The 24,149-nt window shown below is 39.7% G+C and overlaps 1 protein-coding gene across 5 annotated transcripts in view; it reads right to left on the reverse strand.

Annotated features, from left to right (window-relative positions):
• CORIN (corin, serine peptidase) overlaps positions 1 to 24,149 on the reverse strand; it is a 136,392-nt gene that overhangs the window by 71,733 nt on the left and 40,510 nt on the right. For all 5 annotated transcript variants that reach the window (XM_053403571.1, XM_053403570.1, XM_053403573.1 and 2 more), the window contains 3 exons: positions 22,356 to 22,793; positions 13,655 to 13,865; positions 1,050 to 1,231 (listed from right to left, as the gene is read on the reverse strand). In XM_053403571.1, coding sequence (XP_053259546.1) covers positions 1,050 to 1,231; positions 13,655 to 13,865; positions 22,356 to 22,793 — 831 coding nt within the window. The remainder of the gene's footprint in view (positions 1 to 1,049; positions 1,232 to 13,654; positions 13,866 to 22,355; positions 22,794 to 24,149) is intronic.

Here is a 24,149-nt window from a genome sequence, read left to right on the forward strand (position 1 = left end):
GGCACAACGTGAGTCATGCACAACATTGCAACATGACGTTGGGAGAAGCCTGGGGCAGAGCCAAACACAGCTCCAGCAAGGCTTCAATGGCCAGCAGCAACTCTTCTCTGGCGTTCGGCCTTCTCCTGCTGCTGAGCCATTGGGGGGTTCAGGCTCCCAACAAAAATAGGGGCGGGGTAGGAAGTACCATTAATGTGAATTTCAACATTGCTTTCCAGATTCAAACTCCAAAAGCAAGATTAATGGAACATATTTGTTTTGAAATAATAGCATTAAGCGTGAAGGACAACTCCAGCTAATAGTTTGCCTTTTCCCACCTTACATTTTTCCTCTTCTGAATCTTTCTATGATTTATTTAAGGGACCTGAAAGTTCATTGAGGTTTTCCCCATCACTGGGTCAAGCTACATGTTTTTGTTTGTTTGTTTCTTTCTTTCTTTCTTTCATTCTTTGTTTGTTTGCTTAGCTAATTATTTTTAAATAGGGATTTTTAGGGAATGGCACTTACATGGTGGTTTACATACATACAAATATGGTTGAAATATCCTTATAAGAAAGAAATCACAGTTGTAAAAACCTGCTACAACACAGTATAAAACAATTTAAAACAGCAGCTTTAAACCAATGCATAGGCTAGATCATGCAATAAAAGCTATAAAGAATACAAGCTGAACTAAAACATTATCAAAATTGCAGCATCAAAATCTTAGGAGAAAGAAATGAGCCTTTAACATGTTACACACAGCTGGATGTATCCTCTTTCTTGCTTTTCTTTTGTAACACAAAAGCAGCTTCTAAGACTGCATGTTTCAGCAGAGGAACAACTGGGGATGGGACTGTTTATCTCTTTCCATTCCAGTCAGTTATCCCACTGAAAAATACCCTCTCCCCACAGTGGAACAGATACAGCTACCTCTGAGATTCATTTCAATTAAAATAATTGCCAAAAAAACAACAACCATAGCTATGTGTAACATGCAATTTGGACATTATATGTAGAACCTGAAACACGCTGCAGCACTTTAGCAAAAAAAATTGAAGGGAACTTACATCGCTTTCCTTTTTCTTGTTCTGGGGAGAAGCATACCCTGGTGGTGTTGTTATTTTCAGTTTTGTTTTGGAACTGGAAACACGCCAGGAACTCTGGCCATGAGGAATTCACCATCCCAAGAACTGGCTCACAACCTTCCTTTGCAGCTTCACAGAATGATCTGCAAGGCAGGAGCCCGTGACTAGAAAGAAAAACAAATATTTCTAAGATTATTGTCCTTCCAGTATGCGTATTTATTTATTTTTACTTTTTAAAGGAAAAGCACAAATAGAGAGCTTCCATTTTAAACAGCAAAGAGGTTGCCTGCCCCTGCCTTTTGCCCAGCTAGGAGCCTTAAGGGGAAAAGTACCCATTTCCCATGGGCTCCTATAGCGGGGTAGGAGAGCTGAAAATAATGGCAATATATTTCCCATCTGGCAACCCTTTGGTTTCAGATAGTACACGGGTAGACGAGTCTAAAAAGCCCAGGACCCAAATTTTCACGCCCCTCTAGAAGCTATGGTGGCTCATTTACCAGAAGTAATGTATTTAGCGTTAACTCTGGAAGTGTATACTCGATTCTCACCAAACTAAGCTTCCTAGAGCAAAATATACATCATGTATTGGTTGCCAGATGTGAAATTTTTACCCTACCCCTAAAGAAGGGCCAATCTCCATTCCAAGCTCAGTAAGAAAATGAAGAAATAAATCTCACCTTCCTGTGCACTGCCTTCATTCCACAGTGAATGCTAAGCCAAATTGTAGCTTTGCATGAACAAGCAGAAGCGGGCTCCAGGAGAGGAGGTTGTGGCCACTTGGCCTCCCCCCTGTCTTTTTACAGCTGTGCTGTGTTGAGTTAAGCCACAGTTTGACTTAACATGTCATCTGAATCTGGACTTGTGGTTTTGTTTTATTAGGCAAACTATGAGCTCTTAGACTATTAGGAGAAAGCCAAGCCATGAGCCCAGGTTCGGAAAAACAAGAGGATAAGAGCTAAGACTGCAATCTCCTCTCTGGAAGCCTGCATGCTTGCTTGTTCACACTAAACTATGCATGCATCTAGTTTGGCTCTTAGAGGCTATTATAACTTTCCAACTTTTTCATCTGTAGTCCAGAGCACACATTATGGTCCCTAGAGAAAAGCTGCCAAGAACAATCTTCCTGTAGCAAGTAGCAAACAACTTTCACTGGGCATCTTATACTTGTAAGAATTCAACACGTCATGCCACATTATCAGTTTTACCAGTTCTGCTCCAGATTGTTGGTGGCTGCTGGGAAGTGTGAAAATTCATAATTAGGTGAAGGTGATTTGTGTGATACACAGCAGCACATGGCCGATATGTAAGGAATGATATGTTGTATATTTCAGTTTGTTTTAGGCTAATGTTCAAAGGATAAGCTTCAAATGTGATAGGAGAGTATATTAACTCTAAAAAATGATTAAGTGAATAGATCCAGTCTAGATATAAAAATCAATTTGTAAGTGTCCAGTAAGCCAAAAATGTTATCATTGTGTACTGATGTTTTTCCATACTACTATGGATTAGGAGTTCTCTATAAAAGAAAGAAGAAGAAAGGGACAAAAGAGAAGTAAGCACCTATTTGTCTTGCCTAGTTTCCTTCTGTGGCTTCCAGGACCTACCTCAGAGCTGCACATTACACATTGACAGGCTCCAAAATATTCTGAGGTCTTTGACTCTCCAAAAATAAAGCTCCCTCACAAACAGGAAAAGAGTTATTGAGTGACTTGTTCTGAAAAGGTGTTACTGGCTCAGATAACAGGGCTTTAATTGGCAGGGCAGCATGCAGGCAGCAATGTGGGTATATACTGATAGCTAGCTGCCCTTGTCAGTGGAAGAAGTTGCAAGTCATTTATTGTTGGTATAGCATCTGCTACTGGCAGAGACCTTTTACATGGTTCTGGAACGTTTCTGTCTTTCATCACATCACAAAATAGTGGTGAAAGATACTATTTTGGAATGTGAGGGCTCCCTTTCCAAGTATCAAGTAAGCTGCTGTCAGAGATTAGTACTAGGCAAGGCTCAAGATAAACCCACCATCTTTCTGATATGTGATAATTTCCCTAGTGTTGTGCATAAAGGGCATTTAATATTGTTACCGGCCACCTTCCAGGGGTCTTGGCACTTAACCAAAGTTTATATTTCCTTTGGGGAAAATGAGGCACAGTGAAGAATATGGTTTATTTACACATATTTACAACCAAGTCTGGATGTAGAGAGGGTTCTGAGCACTGCATCTTATGAGGGGCTTGCTCCCCACAGGAGCACAGCATAGGATTCAAAAGTAGCCAAAACACTATCTCTGTGTCTCCTCCACACAGCTTGTATGTTCCTCAGCCCTCATGGCCTCTAGCCCCACCCTTCTTTCTCCCAAAAACCCTTGCTAAAATTCAACTCAAGCCTCGTGCAAAAAGGACACTTTTTCCTGTGGTGACACCATGCCCCTTGTAACGCTGGCAACCTTCCCTCCCTCCCCCTTCTTGTCTGACACTGAATGTCCCTTTTGTCAGGGCACTGCCTCTGCTATCACCTGTTTTGTTCCTTGATGGCACCTCTCTCAGACAATCTCCTGAGGAAGCTGGCTTGACCTACTTTTTAAAGCCTTGATCAAACCCCACCTTTCCTAATTTGCTAATTTCAGAAATAATGAGGAGAACCTGGCACCCAGAACTTTTAAGGGATCCTTGGCCCCCTGCAAACCCATAACAGTATTATATAAACAGGATTTCAATTAACTTGAGAAAGCATTTAATTTAAAATATGTAAAACATACTTCTTTTTTAAAAAACAAAAAACTAATACTTCACAAATAGAATAATAATTACACAACAAACCTATTTCAAAAGGGGAGACTTTTTCCACTAATGCAGAAGACTAAATTGATAACAGTTCACTTGGTTCTCATAAAAATCAGTAGAGGCAAACACTTCAGTAAAAATAATATACATTTAAAAATAAAATAAAAACAGAAGGCCCTTCATTCATTCTGGGTGGTACAGAAGGACTTTTCAACTCCATAGATCAGAATACAAAAATTCCAATAAATGATCCAATAAAACTATGGTTTTCCACCATGTTGCTTTTAATGCACACAGTTAGAAACCCACTAATTACACTGAATATTAAAAATGTAAACAAATCCATGTGGCTCTTTTGTTGTATAAATTCATTCTTTGAGTGGGAAGCTGCACAACTGGAATTCATTTATTGGATTGGTGTGTTTTTTTTCTTCTAGATTTGAACAGGGATTCTGGATGGGTGGTCCTTTGTAGCTTTGTGACATTGCTTTGTTTTCCACTCCACTTTATCAACTGAGTTAATGTTTCAATGCTCACATCCACACAGTGATAAGTTTAGATTTTCTAAATGAAAACCTATGTGTGTAGGAGGAAGATTCAGCAAATTAGTTCAAGCATAACTATTATAAATCAGTCTCTTTTGCAGCAGTATGCTTACATGGGTTATACTAACAACTTGATAATAATTTAGAAATGACTGGGCTCATAAAAGGAGAAATTTATGATACTTAGATAGATTGGCCAAGTTTATGGTCTGGAAGCAACCAAGAAAACGCTAATTCTATGCCATACCATTTACCACAACACTTGCCACAACTACATTTGGTCCTTTAAGCTCAGTAAAGCAAATAAATATGAAGCAGTGATCAAATTTAATACAGGCCTATTTGTTCCCCCTGTCAACAATGATATTATGGTTAAGCATCTACATCTCGATTAATCTTTATATACCAGATGTTAAAAATAAATGAGTGCTACCATTTATGTTTGTTTTTTTAAAGCCATCATAGGACATAGGATAATGTAACACAGCATGTCCTTGTATTCCCTGACTAAATTTATTTGGATCATGAGATAAAATCAACTGTGATTTTAAAAATAAAATAAAATCTGTGTGGCTTATCTTTTGCACATTCCAAAATGGAACCCATTAATGCAGGGTATTTTCCCTGCCTGAAGATCAGTTCCACAATGATTCCTATGATAAAATTCCTATGAAACCCTCCTGTGGAATGCTACAGAAAAAGGAGCTACCTGCCAGCATTGTTCTCTGAAATCACTTTTCTTCCTGATCTATTCTAGACCATGATCCTGCCCCTGACAAGTGTCATGTGGATGGAAGCATGAATGCACTAGATGTGTGAAAGATCACCTGAAGACTATTCAGGCAAGCACCATGTGCTGCTCAATCCAGACCCTGGGGATACTGCACTTATGCTAAAATAAAATAATATGCCAAGGATGTATCATAGAGGAGGTCTTGCTTTCACTCATAAACACACTTCATGCACCTGGAGTGCATGACAGGTATGCACCACTAGTGCACTCTTTAGACTCTAAAGCAGTGATGGCCAAACTTGGCCCTCCAGCTGTTTTGAGACTACAATTCCCATCACCCCTGACCACTGGTCCTGTTAGCTAGGGATGATGGGAGTTGTAGTTCCAAAACAGCTGGAGGACCATGTTTGGCCATCACTGCCCTAAAGTGAAAGAGGGATATTTATAGGATGACTCCTGTGGTATCTTGTAACCAGTATTATCCAATGATAATTAAGAGTAAATTGCTCTATGGTTTTGGAACATTACCTAAAATGCTTGATCATCCAAGCTATTCTTTAGACTAACTATTCTTTATCTGAAATGTTTGCTCTTTCATATCCAACATTGGTATAGTATAACCGTAATGCACTATTCTCGTAACACATTTTCACACAGCTCATTCCATCATAAACATTGTCACAAGAATGTTATCTTGATGGGGAAATAGTCTCAGTTTGACTATCATTATGTGTTCTGCATGTGCACTGAGACCAGTGGGATCTTCTGGCCCTTGCCATCAATTTCCATGCATTCGGCAGGTGCTTAAAAGGACTGGATTCAAGATCATGTAGGGCTTCCAATCACATGGAATACCATATGTGCATACAACTGGATGCACTGTACATGGAAAAAAACCTTTTACACATACTGTATGCAGATTGCTTGGGGATGAACCAGCAAGCATGAACCCCACTCCTACACACATTATTTCCCTCAGAGGATTCTGAGCTCTGAAGGTTGTGAAGGGTTGCTGGGAAGGGGTAAACTACAGTGCCCAGAATTATTTGAGAAGGATGTGTTTCAAATGTGCTTTAAAAGTGTGGTGTGTACACAGCCTTAATCAGTCGAAACATATACTATGAGAATGAGGCTGCTAACTGAAGTTGACAACACTACACACAGCAAATTCTGGACAGAAATAGAGGGGATATGTTTGATGCACATTGTACATAGTATTTCAGTGTGTGAAAGGGTGTGTAATATGTGGCAATGCTAGGGTTCATATTTCACAGCTTGAAAGTTTAGGAGAAGCCTGCTGTTAAGTCTGGACAAGAGTTTTTAAAGCTGTACTGTGTTGACATTCCTAAATACCTGAAGTAATTTCTTGTTCAAACGGAACATAGTTAACACTAATTACTGCCATTTGTTCAGAGTTTAATAACTAAAAGAGTGCCACCAGTTATCATTGTCTGCTTCTCAGCCAAATGACCTCATGACGGCTCATTGAGTGTTTTCTGTCCTCATATTTAAGAGGAATCAATTACAGAAAGCCAAGTGTTAGGACATAGAAATACATTTCTAATATTCAGCAGCTAACTCTAACCGGAAGAATTATCAGGAATAGCTGGCCTATCACAGTTTTTCTGTACAAGAGAAAAGTATTTCAGAATGCCATCAATTCTGGTCTGTGTTTTCTGTAAGTCTTTCATACTTACAGAAAACTTTCATACTTACAGTACTTTCATAAAGTACAATGTAGTTCAGTGGACTGAATATCAGACTTGGGTCAGGAGCGTTGGGCTATGACTACCAGAGCTATACCACATGAGCTTTCTCAAAAAATACCTCAGCCCTAATGATTTCCTGTCTATTAATATGTGCATGCTGTCACATCCACAAGCGCAGCATAAAAATTATCTGTAAAAAGCCCACTGGGTACTCTGAAATAAGAGTGGCAAGTTCTTTCAGCTTTGTTTCTTTCAGTTTCTCGTTTTTCCAATCTTAAATTTGGTTCTCCACATTTCTGCAGAAATCTGCAAAATTTCTTTTGAAAAATTCTCATGAAAATTCTTAGCCAATTTGGTACACATTTCTCCTAATGGAATTTTATTATTTGTGGAGGAAAAACAAAAAAACAAAAAAACCCATCTGCCCCAGCAACTCTGGGTGGCTAATATATGCATTTTTGTAAACATTGGTCGGTTGGAGAAGTACATTTCAAAGAATGACTATGTTTCAGTTCTCATGTGTTACAGAAAGTACAAAATTGATAAATTTGACTTAAAATGCAAATGGAATTGAATTTGTCCCCCATCCCTACTCTGGAATAGATGGGGATCAGGGAAGAGGAGAGGGAGTGATTCTATTACCCGTTCTCTTTTCTACCACCTCACCCCAAAGTTCACTGCAGAGGAAGGAATACAGCTTACCTTTGATCAACTAGCCTCCCCTCAAATATCCACCAACAGAAAGTTCACTTCCCTTCTTCAGGGACAGTGGCGGTTGCAACATTGTGTAGCCTCAGTGAGCTGAGCTGGGGGGGGGGGAGGGCATTCCGTCACCCACATAGCCTTGGCTGACTGTGGGGCCTTTTGGTACAGCCTATTAAATGTTGTTTGAATTGGCCAATCTTGGCATTTGGCGGGAGGAGCCAGGACCTTTTAAATGCCAGCCACGATTGATGCGCTCCTCCAAGACGAATCAGTTAGGGAAAGGAGCCACGTTAGGGAAAGGTCCCTGCCTTTCTGAAGGTCCACTACTCATTCATAAGGATGACGCCTACTTATCCAGATACCAGTTGACTGCAGTTCTCAGAAAAGCCATTATGGAATGCGGCCTCAAGGCTAGAAAATTTGCTTCGCGTTCCTTCTGCATAGGCATAGCCACCACAGTCCTCCAGTCGGGCCTTCCACCAGCCCACATAAAATCACTGGGTTTCTGGCAATCATCCGCATGAAAGTGCTATGTGCCCACTGGAATGGTTGAGATTACTGCTTCATGTTGATGTTTTTCTTCCAGGCACAGGCCACAAGCAAGTTTGGATCTGTGGCACAGCATAGTGCAGTTTGTTCACAGAGCAGCCCCCCCCCCACCTGCCCCCGCCGTTTCATTTCCATGAAACATGTACTTAAATCCTTTCTAGCAGAGCTTGCTTTTTTATAACATTTGCTCCCTAGTCCCTAATCAGTTGCAATACAAAATGGAAGATTTACTGGCCTGCATTATCTCATAAAAACATTTACACCAATCAGCAGTGATAACCTTGTAATCAAGGGGTCTATTTAAAGGCAGAATTGCCAGGTGCACTCTGCAGGAAATATGCATATCAGACTAGCTCATCCTGACCTCTCAAATATAGTTAATGTAGTTTGAAACACACCTGGCTGACTGAAGTTGGCCTCCCCCCGACCCCACAAAAAACACTTTTCACCTGCTGTGTCAAATGAAATGCATTGGTTTCTTAACTCCATTTAGTCAGAGCTATTCTTTCTACAGACACTTCCAGTGACTAGAATTATCAGTAAAATTAAATTTATTACTATTATTATTATTATTAATATTAATATTATTATTATTATTATTATTATTATTATTATTAGAGAGCTTGCCCAGGCCCACTCATTTATTTCTGGAGACACACACCTAGATGCTCTTTTCCTCTTCTGTTTGACTATTCATGTTCCTCACCAACCCTGTAATAGGTGCTGGAACTCATGTTTCCTCTAACAATGGAGGAAAGGTGTTTTATGTGTCCTGACCAAACCTTTCTGCTTGTGATTTGGACAATAAAACTCCTGGAACATGTGCTTAATATCATGCTATAAAAACAATAAATGTTTCAGATTTCTAATGCCAAAAGAAATACTTAATTATAACAGTGAACACATTTTTATATTTAAAAAATCAAGATTAAATAATTGAACCAGATGTCAAAATTAGACTGTTTTTACACTTGACAATACATATGTTAATACTTGCCAATCATAATTAGTGTTCCACAAATTCCCTCATATCTTAAGAACAATGGTTTTCTTTTCACTCATCTCGTCAGCTGCCCTTATCACTCAGCCCTCTGCTTTCTTACCACTCTTCATTTGACACATAACGAAATTCCTAGCTATTAAATTCTAGTAGCTATTAATAGCTATACCTTTGGTGTGATTTCCTTCTGTCCCTTCAGCACTCATAGGTTTAGTACTTCACAGTACTAAGTGATATTAAGAGCTTTCTTTACTGTAAAAGTAATTCATTTATTGAGCACGCAATCCTATACATCATTGATGTTCTTCAACTCCCTCCATTTCTGCCAGGATGATTCAAGTTGGGATGGGAGTTAGAATCCAATAGCTTTAGGAGAGTCACAAGTTCTGTATCCCTGCCATGTATACTTATCTGGGATTAAGCTCCACTGAACTGGAGGTTACTTCCAAGTGGGCATATCCTGATTGGTTACTCCTTCAGGGTTGAGCCTGGGTTCAGGTATCTGCCCAAATGAGGAGTCCCACCAGGCTGCCAGTAGGGTGTCTAGACCAATAGATACAACTCTCCCTCTAGACTTGTTTACTAGGGTACCCTGCATTTTGATCCTGACCTAGGAGTGAATGAGGCTCCACTTCCCACCCCAACACTTAGACTATGGATCCAACCCAATGTCTTTTTCCGCCAAAGTCATGAAAATTGCTATGAGAAAGGCAAAACGTCCAGACAGGCTCAATAGGTCCACAAGCAAATTCCTTCCTGGCCCTGAAGACAAAGATTCGGGTAGGTAGCCGTGTAGGTCTGACGCAGTCAAAATATAGATAAAAAAAATTATATGTGCCATACATGTGCACTGCTCACCTACCTCGGGCAGACCAGACATATGGGGTGAATATGCTGCCCATTCCCAGTGTGCCCAGCCTTTAAAGAGTCTTGTATCCTCCCTTCAAAGGCAGCCAATTCAAATAAAATTGAGCAGGCAATTCTGAGTGCCCCTGCAGCCAGCTGAGGCCAATGATGACATCAGCCAGCCATGTTGGTGATGGAATGCCCTCTCCCTGTGGCTCACCACGCTGTGCCGTTGTCCCCAAAGGAGGTAAGGAGTCTTTACTGAATACAGTTACTAAATACAAAAATTAGGTAATTGTCTAGTATTAAAAAAATGAAACCAAATGACTCCAAATGTTTGGCAACTAGGTGAACATTTAGGTATTTTGTGTCAAAAAATTGGAAGAGTATTTTAAGAAAAAAATGGAATAAAATACCTTATCTTCATTTTGTTACAATGTAAGGTATATTAGGGATTGTGTAGATGAACAGTGACAGGAAGCCCCAAACATGCCTTTAAACAACTAAATAAATTAACCTCATAAAATGATGGGACACTGCTTTGGGCAAGTGGGGGAGGGTGACTTTGCTGGTATCTGCCACTTCTTTTTCATGTCTTGATGAGCACTCCCATACTGGAGTGGTGCAACAAAGAAGTGTTCAACTGCTAATGCACTAAAACAAAATACACACACATAAATATAAATCACAAAAAGGCTTGGACATGGGAAACAAGTTCTGGTAATTGTCACTATTCACACCAAATACATGATACACAAGATTTATATGATTTGAAGAAAAACAAAGCAATCATATTCCATGTAGGCAGACTATATATTTTTCCACAGCTGCCACACAGAGAGGGCATCATCACTTGGGTATAAAAAGGTAAAGGGACCCCTGACCATTAGGTCCAGTGATCAATCATGATTAGTGGGTCTCAGTACCACAGGAGCTAATGGTGGCATGGAGGGCTGTCAAATGTGGTTTTATATGATACACCTATGTACCTGTATTTGCCATCTTTAAGCAATCACCGACATTGCACAGATGAGCACTGCATATGATTTAGTGTGTAATCACATGGAAACATTATGTGTGAATCAATGCTAATCACTCTGTGAATGAAGAGATTTCTTCACTCTGAACTGATTTCCACACCTGCAGCAACTAAAATTCACAACGTGGAAAACTATAATCATTAACATTTATTTATTTTAGCTTATTTAAATATAATTTTAATAGCCTTGAAATAAGAAAAGCAGCCAGCACCCTGATTTGAAAACCTGCAGGTAACTGCAGCCTAAATAGGGAATAAGGTTGAATGGAATTTGATGAATTAGGTTTGCTAGTGTGGTGCGGTGGATACATTGCTAGTCTTCCTTAGAAAAACTTTCTAAGTCTATAGGTATGCATGAAGCTCATAAAAATAAGGGTTCATCCCCACATCCATGTTCATCACTTGTTGACTGTAACATCAAGGTGGCCCAAAGAGTAACCAGAATCAATACCATTATTTGACTGTCTCTTTTTTCACTGCAGATCAAAGCCCCTTCAAAATCATGTATCCATCATCCTTTACTATGCAGCTCATCTCACTCTCTTGTCTGCAAAAACGATCGTGATTTTCTCCTCCTTTTCTCCTTGCACTGGATTCTTGCCTTCATCACATTCACTTAAATTTCTTTGTACTTCTAAATGCTTGAACCTCCTTGCTCCTTTTAATATTTCTTGTTTAATCTTTATACTCCTCCTAGAGCTGTATGTTCCTCTGGTACTAATCTCTTACTTAGATCAAAGATTACATCTGTTTTTCTCATGCCTCTGCCTATTTGCTTTGGCAGCAGTTTATCTCTGGAACTCATTGGCTCCAGAGTATCATTTGATTCAACCCTTCTGCTCTTTAACAAGTGCCTCAAATAATATCCATTTTCATGTAACTTTTCCAATTATCAAAATTTAGCAATCTATTTTCTCTTACTATCCCACCTTACCCACTTATTCTTTCCTTTTCCACCTGCACCTATTTAGATTGCAAGCCTGCATATGTGGCTCAAGGGGAGGAAAGAGGGGATACGTGCCACAGGTGAGAGGGGAAACAAACAGTACCCTGCCCTAATGTCATTTAACAGAACCACAAAAAAGTATTTCTCCCCTTTGTGTCCCAAGACACAAAGAAAAGAAGGCCTTCCTTCTCTCAGTGGTGGTGGTGGAAGGGAAACATGAATAGTCTTTCCCCTCTTCATCATCCCTTTGTCACTACCGCCACCAAGAAAAGGAAGCCTGCACAGGACAGAAGGGGAGAGTTTTCCCACCTAATGCTGTCCACCCTCGCAGGGCCAGCCTGGCTCAATAACCCATGAACCACAGGGCTGGCTTGGTGAACTCAAGTCCTGGTGGCATCCAATGGAACCAAAAGCCTAGGAAAGCTGGAACAACTTGAGCCTCCTTGCCTCTCTAGCAACCTCCTAGCCCCAAGAGAGGAAGAGGTGGAGCTACCATCACCATGGCACAGCATGGAGCTGTAGCAGACAAAAGGGAGGTGCCCAGCAGCAGGCTAAAGTGGGGGAGATCTGTGTCAGAAGCAGCCCAAGGATGCTGCAGAGGTGAGCCAAAGGAGGGAAAGGAGAGAGGAGTTTCAGAGAACCATCTATGTGGTGGTGGGGGGATTGGCTGGTGTTGGCACACTCTACACATGGGCAAGGGCCATGCTGCACTTCCCCGCCTCCCCAAGATGACTCCCTGGCACTGGGAAGGAAAGGAAATTGGGGAGAGTAAGGTGTGGAGGCTAAGCCTCAGGACATGTGGGTGACCTCTGGGCTCCCATTCATCCTCCTGTTGTTCTCTCCCTTCGCTCCAGCAACTGTCCAGACTTCTGCCCCCTGTGGCAAAATGTATAGATCCAGGACTGTAAGCCTGCTAGTTCTGCTTAAGACTTGAAAAATCATAATCTTCAATATTGTGTGGTGTCAACACAAAACACAGTATTTTTCAAGTGTTGTCCTTATTAAACTGAAAAGCACAATTATGTGAACATAACAAGAGTAGGGTTCCCCGTGCCTGGCCTCAAACAAGTCTGTGTCTTTATTGGCTACACCGATGGAAAACTTAACCTTCTTTTGCTGGAATACCTGTAAGGTATTTAGGGTGAAATAATATGTGGAGGGAATGGCAGTAGCTGGCCCCACTGAAACCTTGCCACAGAGCCTAAAAACCACATGCATGATCTAGGACTATAGAAACCACCAAATATTCAGCTGCAGGGCTACTGATGGGAGAAATAGAATGTATACTTTGCATAAAGCAACTCAAAGTACAACACATCAGGCAAAAACTACCTCAGATAGGTAAGAATTCATTTACATTTAAGGTGAGCTGTATTTTCTCGGGAAGAGGACAAATGCTTTCACAGGACATTTCAAAATGCTGCATATTGAATTCTGCCACTAAATTAAATGTGGATTAAGATGCATCCAACTGGCCCATAATCTATAACAAAATCATTCACAAGAGTTAATGTGTTCAAACTGTTATAAGAATACTATTTAGTTGTCCCTGAGTAATACATTGCAGCTTGTTCCTTTGAGCTCGTTTAGCTTGGCAAAAATCTGTTGGAGACTGTCATCCACAGCTAAATTATTTCAATAAAAAAGGCCATATGGTTTAACTCTAGGCTGCATTGCCATGATTCAATATTTGGTTGTAGTTAGTTCTAATCACCCCATTTTAGTTCCCAAATACCTGTCATCACCATCACTGATGCACTCAGGAAGAGCAAGGCTACAGCCGAACAGCATGATGTGTTGATAGCAGCTGAGGCGGTTGAGATAACCAAAGAACTTGAGAAATTTTTCCATTTCAATGCTTTTGACAATGGAAAGAACTGGTGTTAAAGTGGTGTGGTTATATGGCAGCATTTGGCACTGGCTGTAGGTGATACTTATGCAGGAACCTGTGAAACAAGAACATATGCGGAGGATGAACAACATTATTATACTACAAAGCAAAAATTGGCTGAATAGTTCAAACAAATATGTGACATTTAGCCGCCTCTTCTGTTAGTACACTACATTCTTGTTTTCTCTGCTGTTGTTTTTCTCACTTCAAACCTCATTTACATTTCCTACTTTCTGATATACTGTTGCCCACTCTACCCCCTGCCAACTCCTGTTTTGCCCCTGGGCACATGGAGCAACATCCCTCCTCTATTATCTTCCCTTCAACAGCTGGCATTCAGGATTTTACTACATCCGAACATATAATGCCTAATAACCATTGATAGAGACTTTGAATCTCTCCAAAATTCTTTTCAAGTCATTAAGGCCACTGGACATCACCACATCATATGGCAGTGATTAAATATAATATGTATTGTGTGAAGAAGTCATTTCATTTGACTGTCCTGGTACATTAATTTCATTGGGAGAACTAGTATTATAATTGAAAGAAAACATATATTCAGTTTTTCCACACTATGAAGAGTTTTATTACCTCATTTTTTTCCCTTTGCCACCTTTTTTCTAAACTAAAAAGTTTCAAATGTTTTCTGCTTTTGTCAAAGGGGAAATGCTCAAATCACTACTACATTATTTGAATGCTGTTCTCTATACCTTCTCTAGCACTATGCTTTCCCAGTTCACTAAATTCAGCCACACCATGGATTTACATGAAGGTATTATTATATATCAGCAGTTTTCTTTTCAATCCCTCTCTTTGTAATTCCAAATATGGGATTTTCCTTGTTTTCCAACCTTCCAACCCTGCTTACAACACAAGTAAGTGCCACTGAGTTCAATGGGTGTATTGGATTGCAGCCTGCCTAAGCAGACTCAAAATTAACATTGGTTGGTCCTTCCTTCCTTCATTTTAGTTTATTCAGACTATTTATTATTCTTTATAAGAATACAGAAATGTACAATATGCTACAGTAGTATAGAACTATAATTAATACTGTGCAATTCCCACAAAATATTATTCATAAATACAGTTTTAGTATCCAGTAATTAATTACATCATTAAGCATTTAAAGAGGAAAAATGAACCTAGTAATAATCCTTCCTCAGCTCAATTATTTCATCTATACTTTGTACTCTTAAATTTTCCCCAACAAATATTATGAATTCACTGAGTCTTGCACTTCACTGTTCCAATATTAAAAAAACCCTCAATTTTTCTATAATATAACATTTTCTCATTGTCTACCCTCTCTCATTTTAAGCAGATTTGTTAATTTTACCATATGCACCACATCCCAGGCTTTAGTTAGGCAAAGAGGTGGTACTTTTCTAGTTCGGAAATATTATGTTGATAGCAGCCATTTACAAATAAGCTGTCATATCTATATCTTCTGGTATTCCCCACCACCACCACCCCACCACCCCGATATCCAGATAATATTATCATTAGATCTCTTGGGAAGTTGTAGCCCATTATATTTTTTATTTCTGATAATTCTAAATTCCAAAATATCTAGGTCTTTATACATGACTACATAATATGGAATACCCCCCCCCCGCCCCCGGTATTTTACATTTCCAATAATGATCTGTAGTTCCTGGGTATATTTTAATTAACCTAGCTGGTGTCATTTGCCAATGAAGTTCTTCCTTCGTAATTCAGAAATTGATCTTATCTGTCAGAACTTGTCTGATTCCCACTGCAATCTGATGGCTGGGAGAAAGTCCCACTGCACTTGATGAGCAGATATACATAGGAGTGCACTGTTTATAGAATCATAGAATCTTAAGAGTTGGAAGAGATCAAGGGTCATCTATTCCACCCCCCTGCAATGCAGGAATCTCGGATAAAGCATTCATGACAGATGGCCATCCAACCTCTGCTTAAAAACTTCCAAGGAAAGGAGTGTTCACCACCTCTTGTGGGAGCTGGTATTAATTACCTTGTTTTTTGTGTACCTATCAACAGCATTTGTTTTCAGACTATGAAATTCTGCTTTCTTTTAGCATCTCCCATTCTTGTATTTGACATATTTCTGACCTCTGTCTTACATGTGCCTCTGTAGGTCATGTCAAAAATTCATTGATAACACAGTTCTATAAATGTCTACTCAGAAGTAAGGCCTGTTGGAATCAATGGGATTTACTCCCAGGTAAATGGTATAGAATTACTGTCTTATTTTAATAAGCAGCATCTAACATTTCAGGGTTTAAACAATCCTTGTCATATGTTGCAGACTCCCAATGATTGCTTTCAGGAGTTTTTCTTACACTGCCTGTAGCAAATTCTATTTATTTTTAAAGTGACAACTTAACTAAATTTTCCTTTCAGTGTTCCTTTCTTTTATCTTCCCTCTAATTTATGTCCAAGTTTCCATAACATATTAGAGTCTCTTAATTAAATAAGCAACTTATAATAACATCACTTAGCTTTTGCAGTTCCTTGCATTTTACAATGCAAGGGTTCCCCAATGCTATTCCTAACACATGGATACAATATTTATTGCAACATGTTTTGCCTCTGTTAATATATTTAAACAACCAATTTCATACTATATGTTGCACATTTTTGCAATTAAATTCTCAGAGACCACCTCTTTCACTATAAGGCCCCACACTTTGGATGTTAAGATATTCTAGCAATGTGATGTTAAAAATCCCTTCTCTTCAGAGGTTATAACAGCAGGTGGGAAGAACAGGGTTTTCCACTGCATAACCTGAAGCTCTACAACCACCACACAGAGGAGATAAAGAATACTGTCTAAAGGACATTGGCCAGTCATGTCTAATTAATATCCAGAAATGCCACACTTGGTGCAAGCATACACTGGTCCAGCCCATTCTTGAAATACTGTAAAAAAATAAAACTGTGCACAGGATTATCCCCATTAGTTTTGATTCCATCCAATGAGCTTGTAACCCCATTCTGCTGACTACTGGGAGATACTTCTGTCTGAATAAGCTCCGAGGCTAACCCAATTTATTTTATATAATGTTCAATAATGGAGTGGCTAGATCTTTGGAATAAATTACTGAAGTTTTATGTGGCATTACACACACAAACACAATTTCCATTTCTTAAACTGAGCCATGTTGTACTGACCCTCATTGGAAACAATTGGGAATCCTCTGGTCTAGGATCTTCCAAAAATATTATTGGCCAGAAGCTAAGATGAACTGTACACATGCCTCTTGGGAAAAAAGTATTACTTTCCAATAGTCATTCCTTCTTCACTTCAGAATTGTGAAAACAGCAATTCTGAAAGGGGAATGTCATCTATTCCCTTTTCAGTTTAGTCCTCACCAAACTATAGTTCTCAGGATTAGGTAAAGGTACCCCTGCCTGTATGGGCCAGTCGTGACCGACTCTGGGGTTGCGTGCTCATCTTGCTTAAGAGGCCGGGAGCCAGCGCTGTCCGGAGACACTTCCGGGTCACGTGGCCAGCGTGACGAAGCTGCTCTGGCGAGCCAGCACCAACGCAGCGCACGGAAACGCCGTTTACCTTCCCGCTATAAAGCGGTACCTATTTATCTACTTGCATTTAGGGGTGCTTTCGAACTGCTAGGTGGGCAGGAGCTGGGACCGAACGACGGGAGCTCACCCCGCCGCGGGGATTCGAACCGCCGACCATGCGATTGGCAAGTCCTAGGCACTGAGGTTTTACCCACAGCGCCACCCGCGTCCCAGATTATTATTAATCCGCGTTCTCAGGATTATTGGGTAGCAAATAGCTAAACTGGTACAAAACCAGAATATATTTGTAGTATAGATGCAGCCAAAGAACTTCTCCAGACAATCTGTTTAGGGACTAGTCACCCTGATTTGCTTGCACACAGTGCTATATTTCTAGATTATAGGATATTGCATCATCAAATGGAGCTTTGGATGGGTTGTACCAAGTGCTATATTTTCTAGAAAAAGAGGTGCTGGAACTCACCATGAATGCTTCCCTTGATCTCTTATCATAGCAATGGCACCTTCCTGAGAGGTGCCAGAACCAGGTTTTGACAAGTCCTGGCTGGAAAAAAGCCCTGCTATCATAAAGCTTACTAAAGACTATATCTGCTCTTTATTGAGCATTTGTTCTGATTGATTTGTGGGGTAGTTACATGACAATTAACATTCATCCTGATTTGCTTGTGGGGTGTTTGTGTCTTCCAATTTATTCATCTCACACGTCTCAATACACTTTCCCATCACTTTCCAATCTTCTTTAACTGTGCAATCCTAACGTTTCAGTATGCACTTGAATCTCTCCTGCAGAAATACTAAGTTTAGAAGCCCCCTAAAAGTCTCTACAACCAACAATCCAGGTGTCTTCTGATTTGCAGTATCAATCAAATTATCAAATAATGTGTCACGTGACTAACATGCTGATAATGCAAAAATCAAACTAACACCACAACTTTTCACCAAACCACCACCTCCCTGATGTTATTTGAAAATACTTTTTTCACATATAAAGTAAATTTTAAACCAACTTTTATATCACTAGTGTCAGCCTATCTTCCCTTTTGGTGTAAAATTATAGTAACAAAGAATGCCAGAACAGCACTTGGTACAACCCATCCAAAGCTCCATTTGATTATGTGATATCCTATAATCACTTGAGATTGTATTCATTTTAATTTATTTATAGCGTTTCTATGCTGCCTATGTGTTCTATGGAAACACAATGATGATCTTTTCCCATGAGCAGATTTTTTTAACATATAAACTATGTGTCTGGTTAAAAAGGTGTGTGTTTACAAAAATACCAAAATATTTTTGAATGTGTATGCATTTCAGTTCCTCTGTTGGAATCGGAAACTACCGTATTTTCTTTCATATCATTTGCTTCTTTCTGGAAACACTTTTTCAGAACAAAGCATGACAGGCTGCTAGATCAGTTATGACAGCCAATAAGCTATACTATAAAATGAACAAAAATGCACTCTCATATCATAGCCTCTAGTCCAGACATGGAGCAAAACCAATGCTGCCATTCCAACTGTAGAAGGACTTGTGATCCAATGGAAGTGTCCACTAACCTAAGAGAAGGGGGAGCAACTTCCCCACTGCAGTTCTGTGCCCTCTGAAAATCTTTTTCCAGCAATGTGGAAAGTGGCACAAAGGCTGCAAGTGAGGAAATTAGCAAAAACTGCCTCCCCTTCAGCTGGATTAGAAAACATTCTGCAAGAACAGCAGCACTGAATTTGCAAATATTTTCTTTCATGAGATGTAAAACTTACAATTGGTCTTTTAAAAATCAATTGGTTTTTTATATTTAAAAAACCAGTCATACACAACTCTCAGCAAATAAGAGTTTATACTCTATAGGCCATAATCTTTGTCAACAATTTTATAAGGCTGAATTAACTAAATTCCACTTAATTTATGTACTTAGTAAGCCACCAAAAAAATAAAAATAAAACATTAAGGAAAGTGAAAGATTATAAGTAAACAGGTTGAACTATAGATGCAACACTATTGGCTCAAGACTGAAAGGAGCTCTTGTTCTTTACATGAAATTGCTTTTAATGGTACTTCTGTTGCACTTCAAGGGCTTTTTCATGCTGTCAAATTATTCCAGGCAATCATATATGTGGGTATAAAACTGTGTGGAAAAAATATCAGGATGTAGGAAATCAGTAGCCATCTCTGTCTTCAAGGTTGCTGGAAAGCAACTGTTTGCAATCTCGGAAATGGCTACTGGCTCTACACAACCTTGTGCCTGCAATACACAATCTCAAGAAGAAATCTGACATTGTGAACCACCTCTAACCTCACTGAGTGTTTGGTAGAGATGCACAATATGATGAGTTCAGGACATTGGGTAGAAATTTTTCTACATGCTTTAAAATAGTGAGTAAGGGAAGAACTTAATATGTGGATACTCTTTTTTATTATTTCTTACATTAGTCGCTTGACACAGAAGAGAAAGAATGACATGCTGGTATGGTTTGCACAGTCTAGGTCAACAGCCCCATGCTCTGCGTGTGCCTATGGCTACTCTTCTTTCTTTGTCTTGGATAATTTATCCATCACAGTGTTCTGTTGCTCCAGAAGTGGTTTAGTCATGCTGGTCACATGACCCAGAAATCTGTCTGTGGACAAACGCCGGCTCCCTTGGCCTAAAAGCGGAGATAAGCGCCAGACCCCATAGTATAATTTGACTGGAGTTAACCATCCATGGGTCCCTTACCTTTCCTATGGCTACTCTTCTTCCTTTGCCTTAGTTAAATTATCTCGGAAGGTAATAGAGTATTACAGGTAGACTGCTGTAGTAAATGTTTCTGCTTGCTTTAACCTATAAACACACAAAGCACATGTTCCACAAATATTTCTATAACAGAGTTGTTCCCTAAGTTTACTATAGAAAAAATGTTAACTTCACTCTAATTAAAATTATGTTTAGTCAGCCTTTGCCAGGGGCCAAGTTGTTTTTTAAAAACATTGTGTTTTTCAATTATACAGGAACAAGGTATAACATAAGATAAAGGCACCAAAAGAGAAGAAGCCCATTGCAAAAATGAGGGACTGGGCTGTTAAGAGTTGCAGGGCCTGCCCTGTGGAACTCCTTGCCCCCCAAAATTTGGCAGGAATCCTTCCTGCTTTCTTTCAGATGTCTTTTAAAAACTGTATTGTTCTGACAGGCTGTTGGAAAGACATGCAGTTGAGAATGAAGCAATAGAAGGAGCTTTTTGTTTCTTCAATTTTGATAGGTAAAAAGAGGTCACAGAGAATTGCTAGCAACTGTTTGGTAGTTATTGTAATGGTTCTAGGGGTAAGCCGGTGCCAACACCTGGCTGTGTTGCCTGAGTGAACCTTTTCTGTCCGGACAGCCACTCACTCGTGGCTGTCTCAATCGCTGGCAGAATCCATCAGTGGGCATTTCTTAAACTTCTTCCAGCAAAGAAGCTCTTTGACGCCTAGTCTCCGCCTACTCTCCCTGCGCGGAAGCCTTCTGTGCAAGGAGGGTGTGGGCAGCAGAGGACCCCTACTCTCCCCGCTGGTCCCCGGCAAGGAGTCATGGGACCGCCTCACCGATTCCCCCATCTGCCCCCCTTCTCCACTGGTGCTACGCTGATTCTCTTCCCCAGAAGCTGGGCTGCCTCTCCCCATCCCGGGACGCTCTCTGGAATCCCTCTGGAGCTTGCTCTCTCCCTCCGGCACTGATGGCAGTTCCCTGACATGTATGTATGTATGTATGTATGCAACCATGCATGTATATGTAACACAATGGATATAGGGAAGGAATATCAATTAACTTATGAGAAATTAAAAGAAATTAAAAGAATATACCCCCCTCTGTGTACATGTTAGAACCAGTAACTATCCCAGCCAGAGCTAGCCCTACCTTTAAACAGAGTGAGGCAGCTGTTTTGAGCTGGCCCTGATCTCTTCAATGAGGACTGCGTCCATGCCAAGTCTCCCTTTAGTGCAACGTTTCGAGGTCAAGTTGCAGAACAACTCAGATTTTATCTATCTTTATCTGTTTTTGATCAGATATTTACATCATATTACATTTACATCTCTAAAATTATTTTTATTAAGTTTGCAGTTCCTTACTTTCACCCTTTTATTTGCAGGGTATATGTAGTGTAAGCAAAATGGTCGCTGATAAATAATTGTCATGCTAAGTAGACTACCTAGATGTACTAAAACTACGAAAGGTAAAACAAGGAATGATATTTTATTCAGTTTGATATTTTCAGTTCCAGTTTTCAGGGCATTTCAGAATGTCCCATCTGAAGTCTATAAGCTGCCCTTAAATATATTCTCTCTCTCTCTCTCTACACACACACACAAAAAAAACTATGGAGGAAGTGCCCAAGACACATTTGAGAAGAGATGCCCCCTACAATACAAAGACTTCAATCCAACCAATTGTGCTTAAGTACCATTTAAATCAACAAGGCTTGTAAACCAGCTAGTTCTACTGACTACAAATGAGATTTAAATGAGACTAATTTTCTTGGATTTTAGCTATTGACTACAGAATTATCAAGAGCCTTCCAGCAAGGCAAGTCAACAAATGGACAATTTTAAAAAGTGAACGGGCTTATCACTTCAATATGATGTACTTGATGTACTTACCATGCTTGTTTAATGTATCTTGCTAAGCAGTGATCTGTACAGTATTTGCTTCTGATTAAAGAGCTTAGTCTGCCATACTGGCAGGGATCTTCAATAACCCATGTTCAGAACAATTATTTAGCCAGCTAAATAATGGTTCAACATTAAACAAGGTCCAGATAAGGACTAGTATGTCTGGAATTTCCAGACGCATGTCCACCCTTGTCATATTGTGCAACAACTTTGGGCAAAAGTAACAAAAAAGCTCAACAACTCCCCCCCCCCAAAAAAAGATGAGAATTACCTGAACAAACTGATATTCCTTGGTAGCTATTGATTTAGGACGTATGCAAATTATAACACCACAAAATTATATTATATTTCTTGCATCATAATTAATTAAGGATCCATATTAATATAAACTTACTTTTTTTCAAATCCATTTGCTGCACAGTAGATGGACTGGTAGGTTTCAGGATAGAAAAAGATGAATTCTTGTCTATGATCTTCACAGATGTGTCTGTCGACTGTAGAGTTTCGTCTCCTGTATTGGTTGATGACCAGGAGTTGTCTCCAGGAGTTTTGGTCAAAATCTTTTCACCTGTAGGACTAGTTTTCAGTGATGGGGTTTGTGAGGCAACCTGTGCAGCTCCCTTATGTATACTGAAATTTTTATGTATTTGGTCAAGGTGAAATAATGGGTTTGTGGTCCAAGATGGTGGTTGTATTTTGTTCCCCATAGATGGAACAACATTTGAACGACCTTCAGTCATGTTTGGAAAAAGAGTATCAGGCATTTCAGTGTCACCATCAGGGTGAAGTAAGTCGCTTTCATTTGAATGTAAGCATTTTTTCCCCAACACACCTGAATGGAAGGAAAAAATCATAGAACATAAACCTGAGAACCTGACAAAATTCACTGAACAAGAATGAACATCCCATACACTACCTACTGGAAGAGATCCTGTAGGTAGTTGGAAGCTATAGAACAGAAGGCAGGAGAGGATAAGGGTTTTTTGTTTGTTTAATTCTAGGCATCAGTGTTCTGATTTTCCTTCCATTGTGTACATTGCCACCTGTACCTTTTAAAAGACACTTTGTAGCTCTATAGACAAATGTACTTCCCCCTTAATAAAATTTAAAATGAACATATGGGAAAATAATATCTGGGATACAGCAATGTCTGAGCATCTCACCAGAAACAGAAGGGCAATTAAAGGCATAACAAATAGAAATGTGGAAACAGATTTCCAAGAAATGTGGACCCTTTCTTTAATTATGTTAATGACCAAAATCAAGACCTTGTTATATCAACTGCTCAATATTTTCAGTGGAGAGGTTACATTAAGCAATATGTTTAAACATTGTTTATATCTAGAGTCAATTGATAGAACAAACACCATTCAATGTATTGCTGGATAAGTGCTTAATGGTTCTTGTATTTGTTTTTGTTTAAAAACCAAAAGAAATTGTTTTTTAAAAAACATTTAAAATGCCAGACAGACATTGTTTGCTATATAGAGCATTATGCAGTTTAAAGTTCAAACCTATAAATGACTTATTTGGGTTTCCATTTTCATATTCTAAATTATTTTCTTTCTTTTTTTCAAAAAATAAAATTGACATTCTCTAAAACATCCCCTTATTCCGGGGTGGGGGTGAGGAGTGGTAAACCGTAGGGCAGTGCAAGTCATTCCCCAATTCAGTTCAGGTCTCAGTTTAGCAACTCTGCTCTGGTCCTTTTCTGACCCAGACCCAATTCAGGCCCTTAACTGAAATGGAGGCCTTGCACAGTCCTAATGTTTAAACAGGATTTAAAGCCCCAATTAAACAACTCAGTCAGCATCAGGGGATAAGGGAAGGAGGAGACATGCCGGCAGAGACTGTAACCCTGTAACCTGTACTGTCTCCTCCCTCCCTTGCCGCCTGATCATCCCCTTCTGACAGCTCAAGATCACTCTAGGGGGATCCGAACCAGGGGGATCTAGGACCACCTTGACCCAGTCCAGACAAATACTAGATCGGCATGAATCAGCATAATTCTTACTGGAATCCAAGATTTGTCTGGAGCAGATGCACAACCCTAGAAAACAGGGCCCTGTGTGATTCCTCTGGGGCAAGCAGGTTCTGTTTTTAACCCACAAATGCTTTGTCCTTATAAGTATCTACTATGCATATTACATGAAAATGTGTGATCAACATAAAAAATACAAATGGGGTT

The sequence above is a fragment of the Podarcis raffonei genome, chromosome 9, assembly GCF_027172205.1.
Source record: "Podarcis raffonei isolate rPodRaf1 chromosome 9, rPodRaf1.pri, whole genome shotgun sequence".
Lineage (NCBI taxonomy): Eukaryota > Metazoa > Chordata > Lepidosauria > Squamata > Lacertidae > Podarcis > Podarcis raffonei.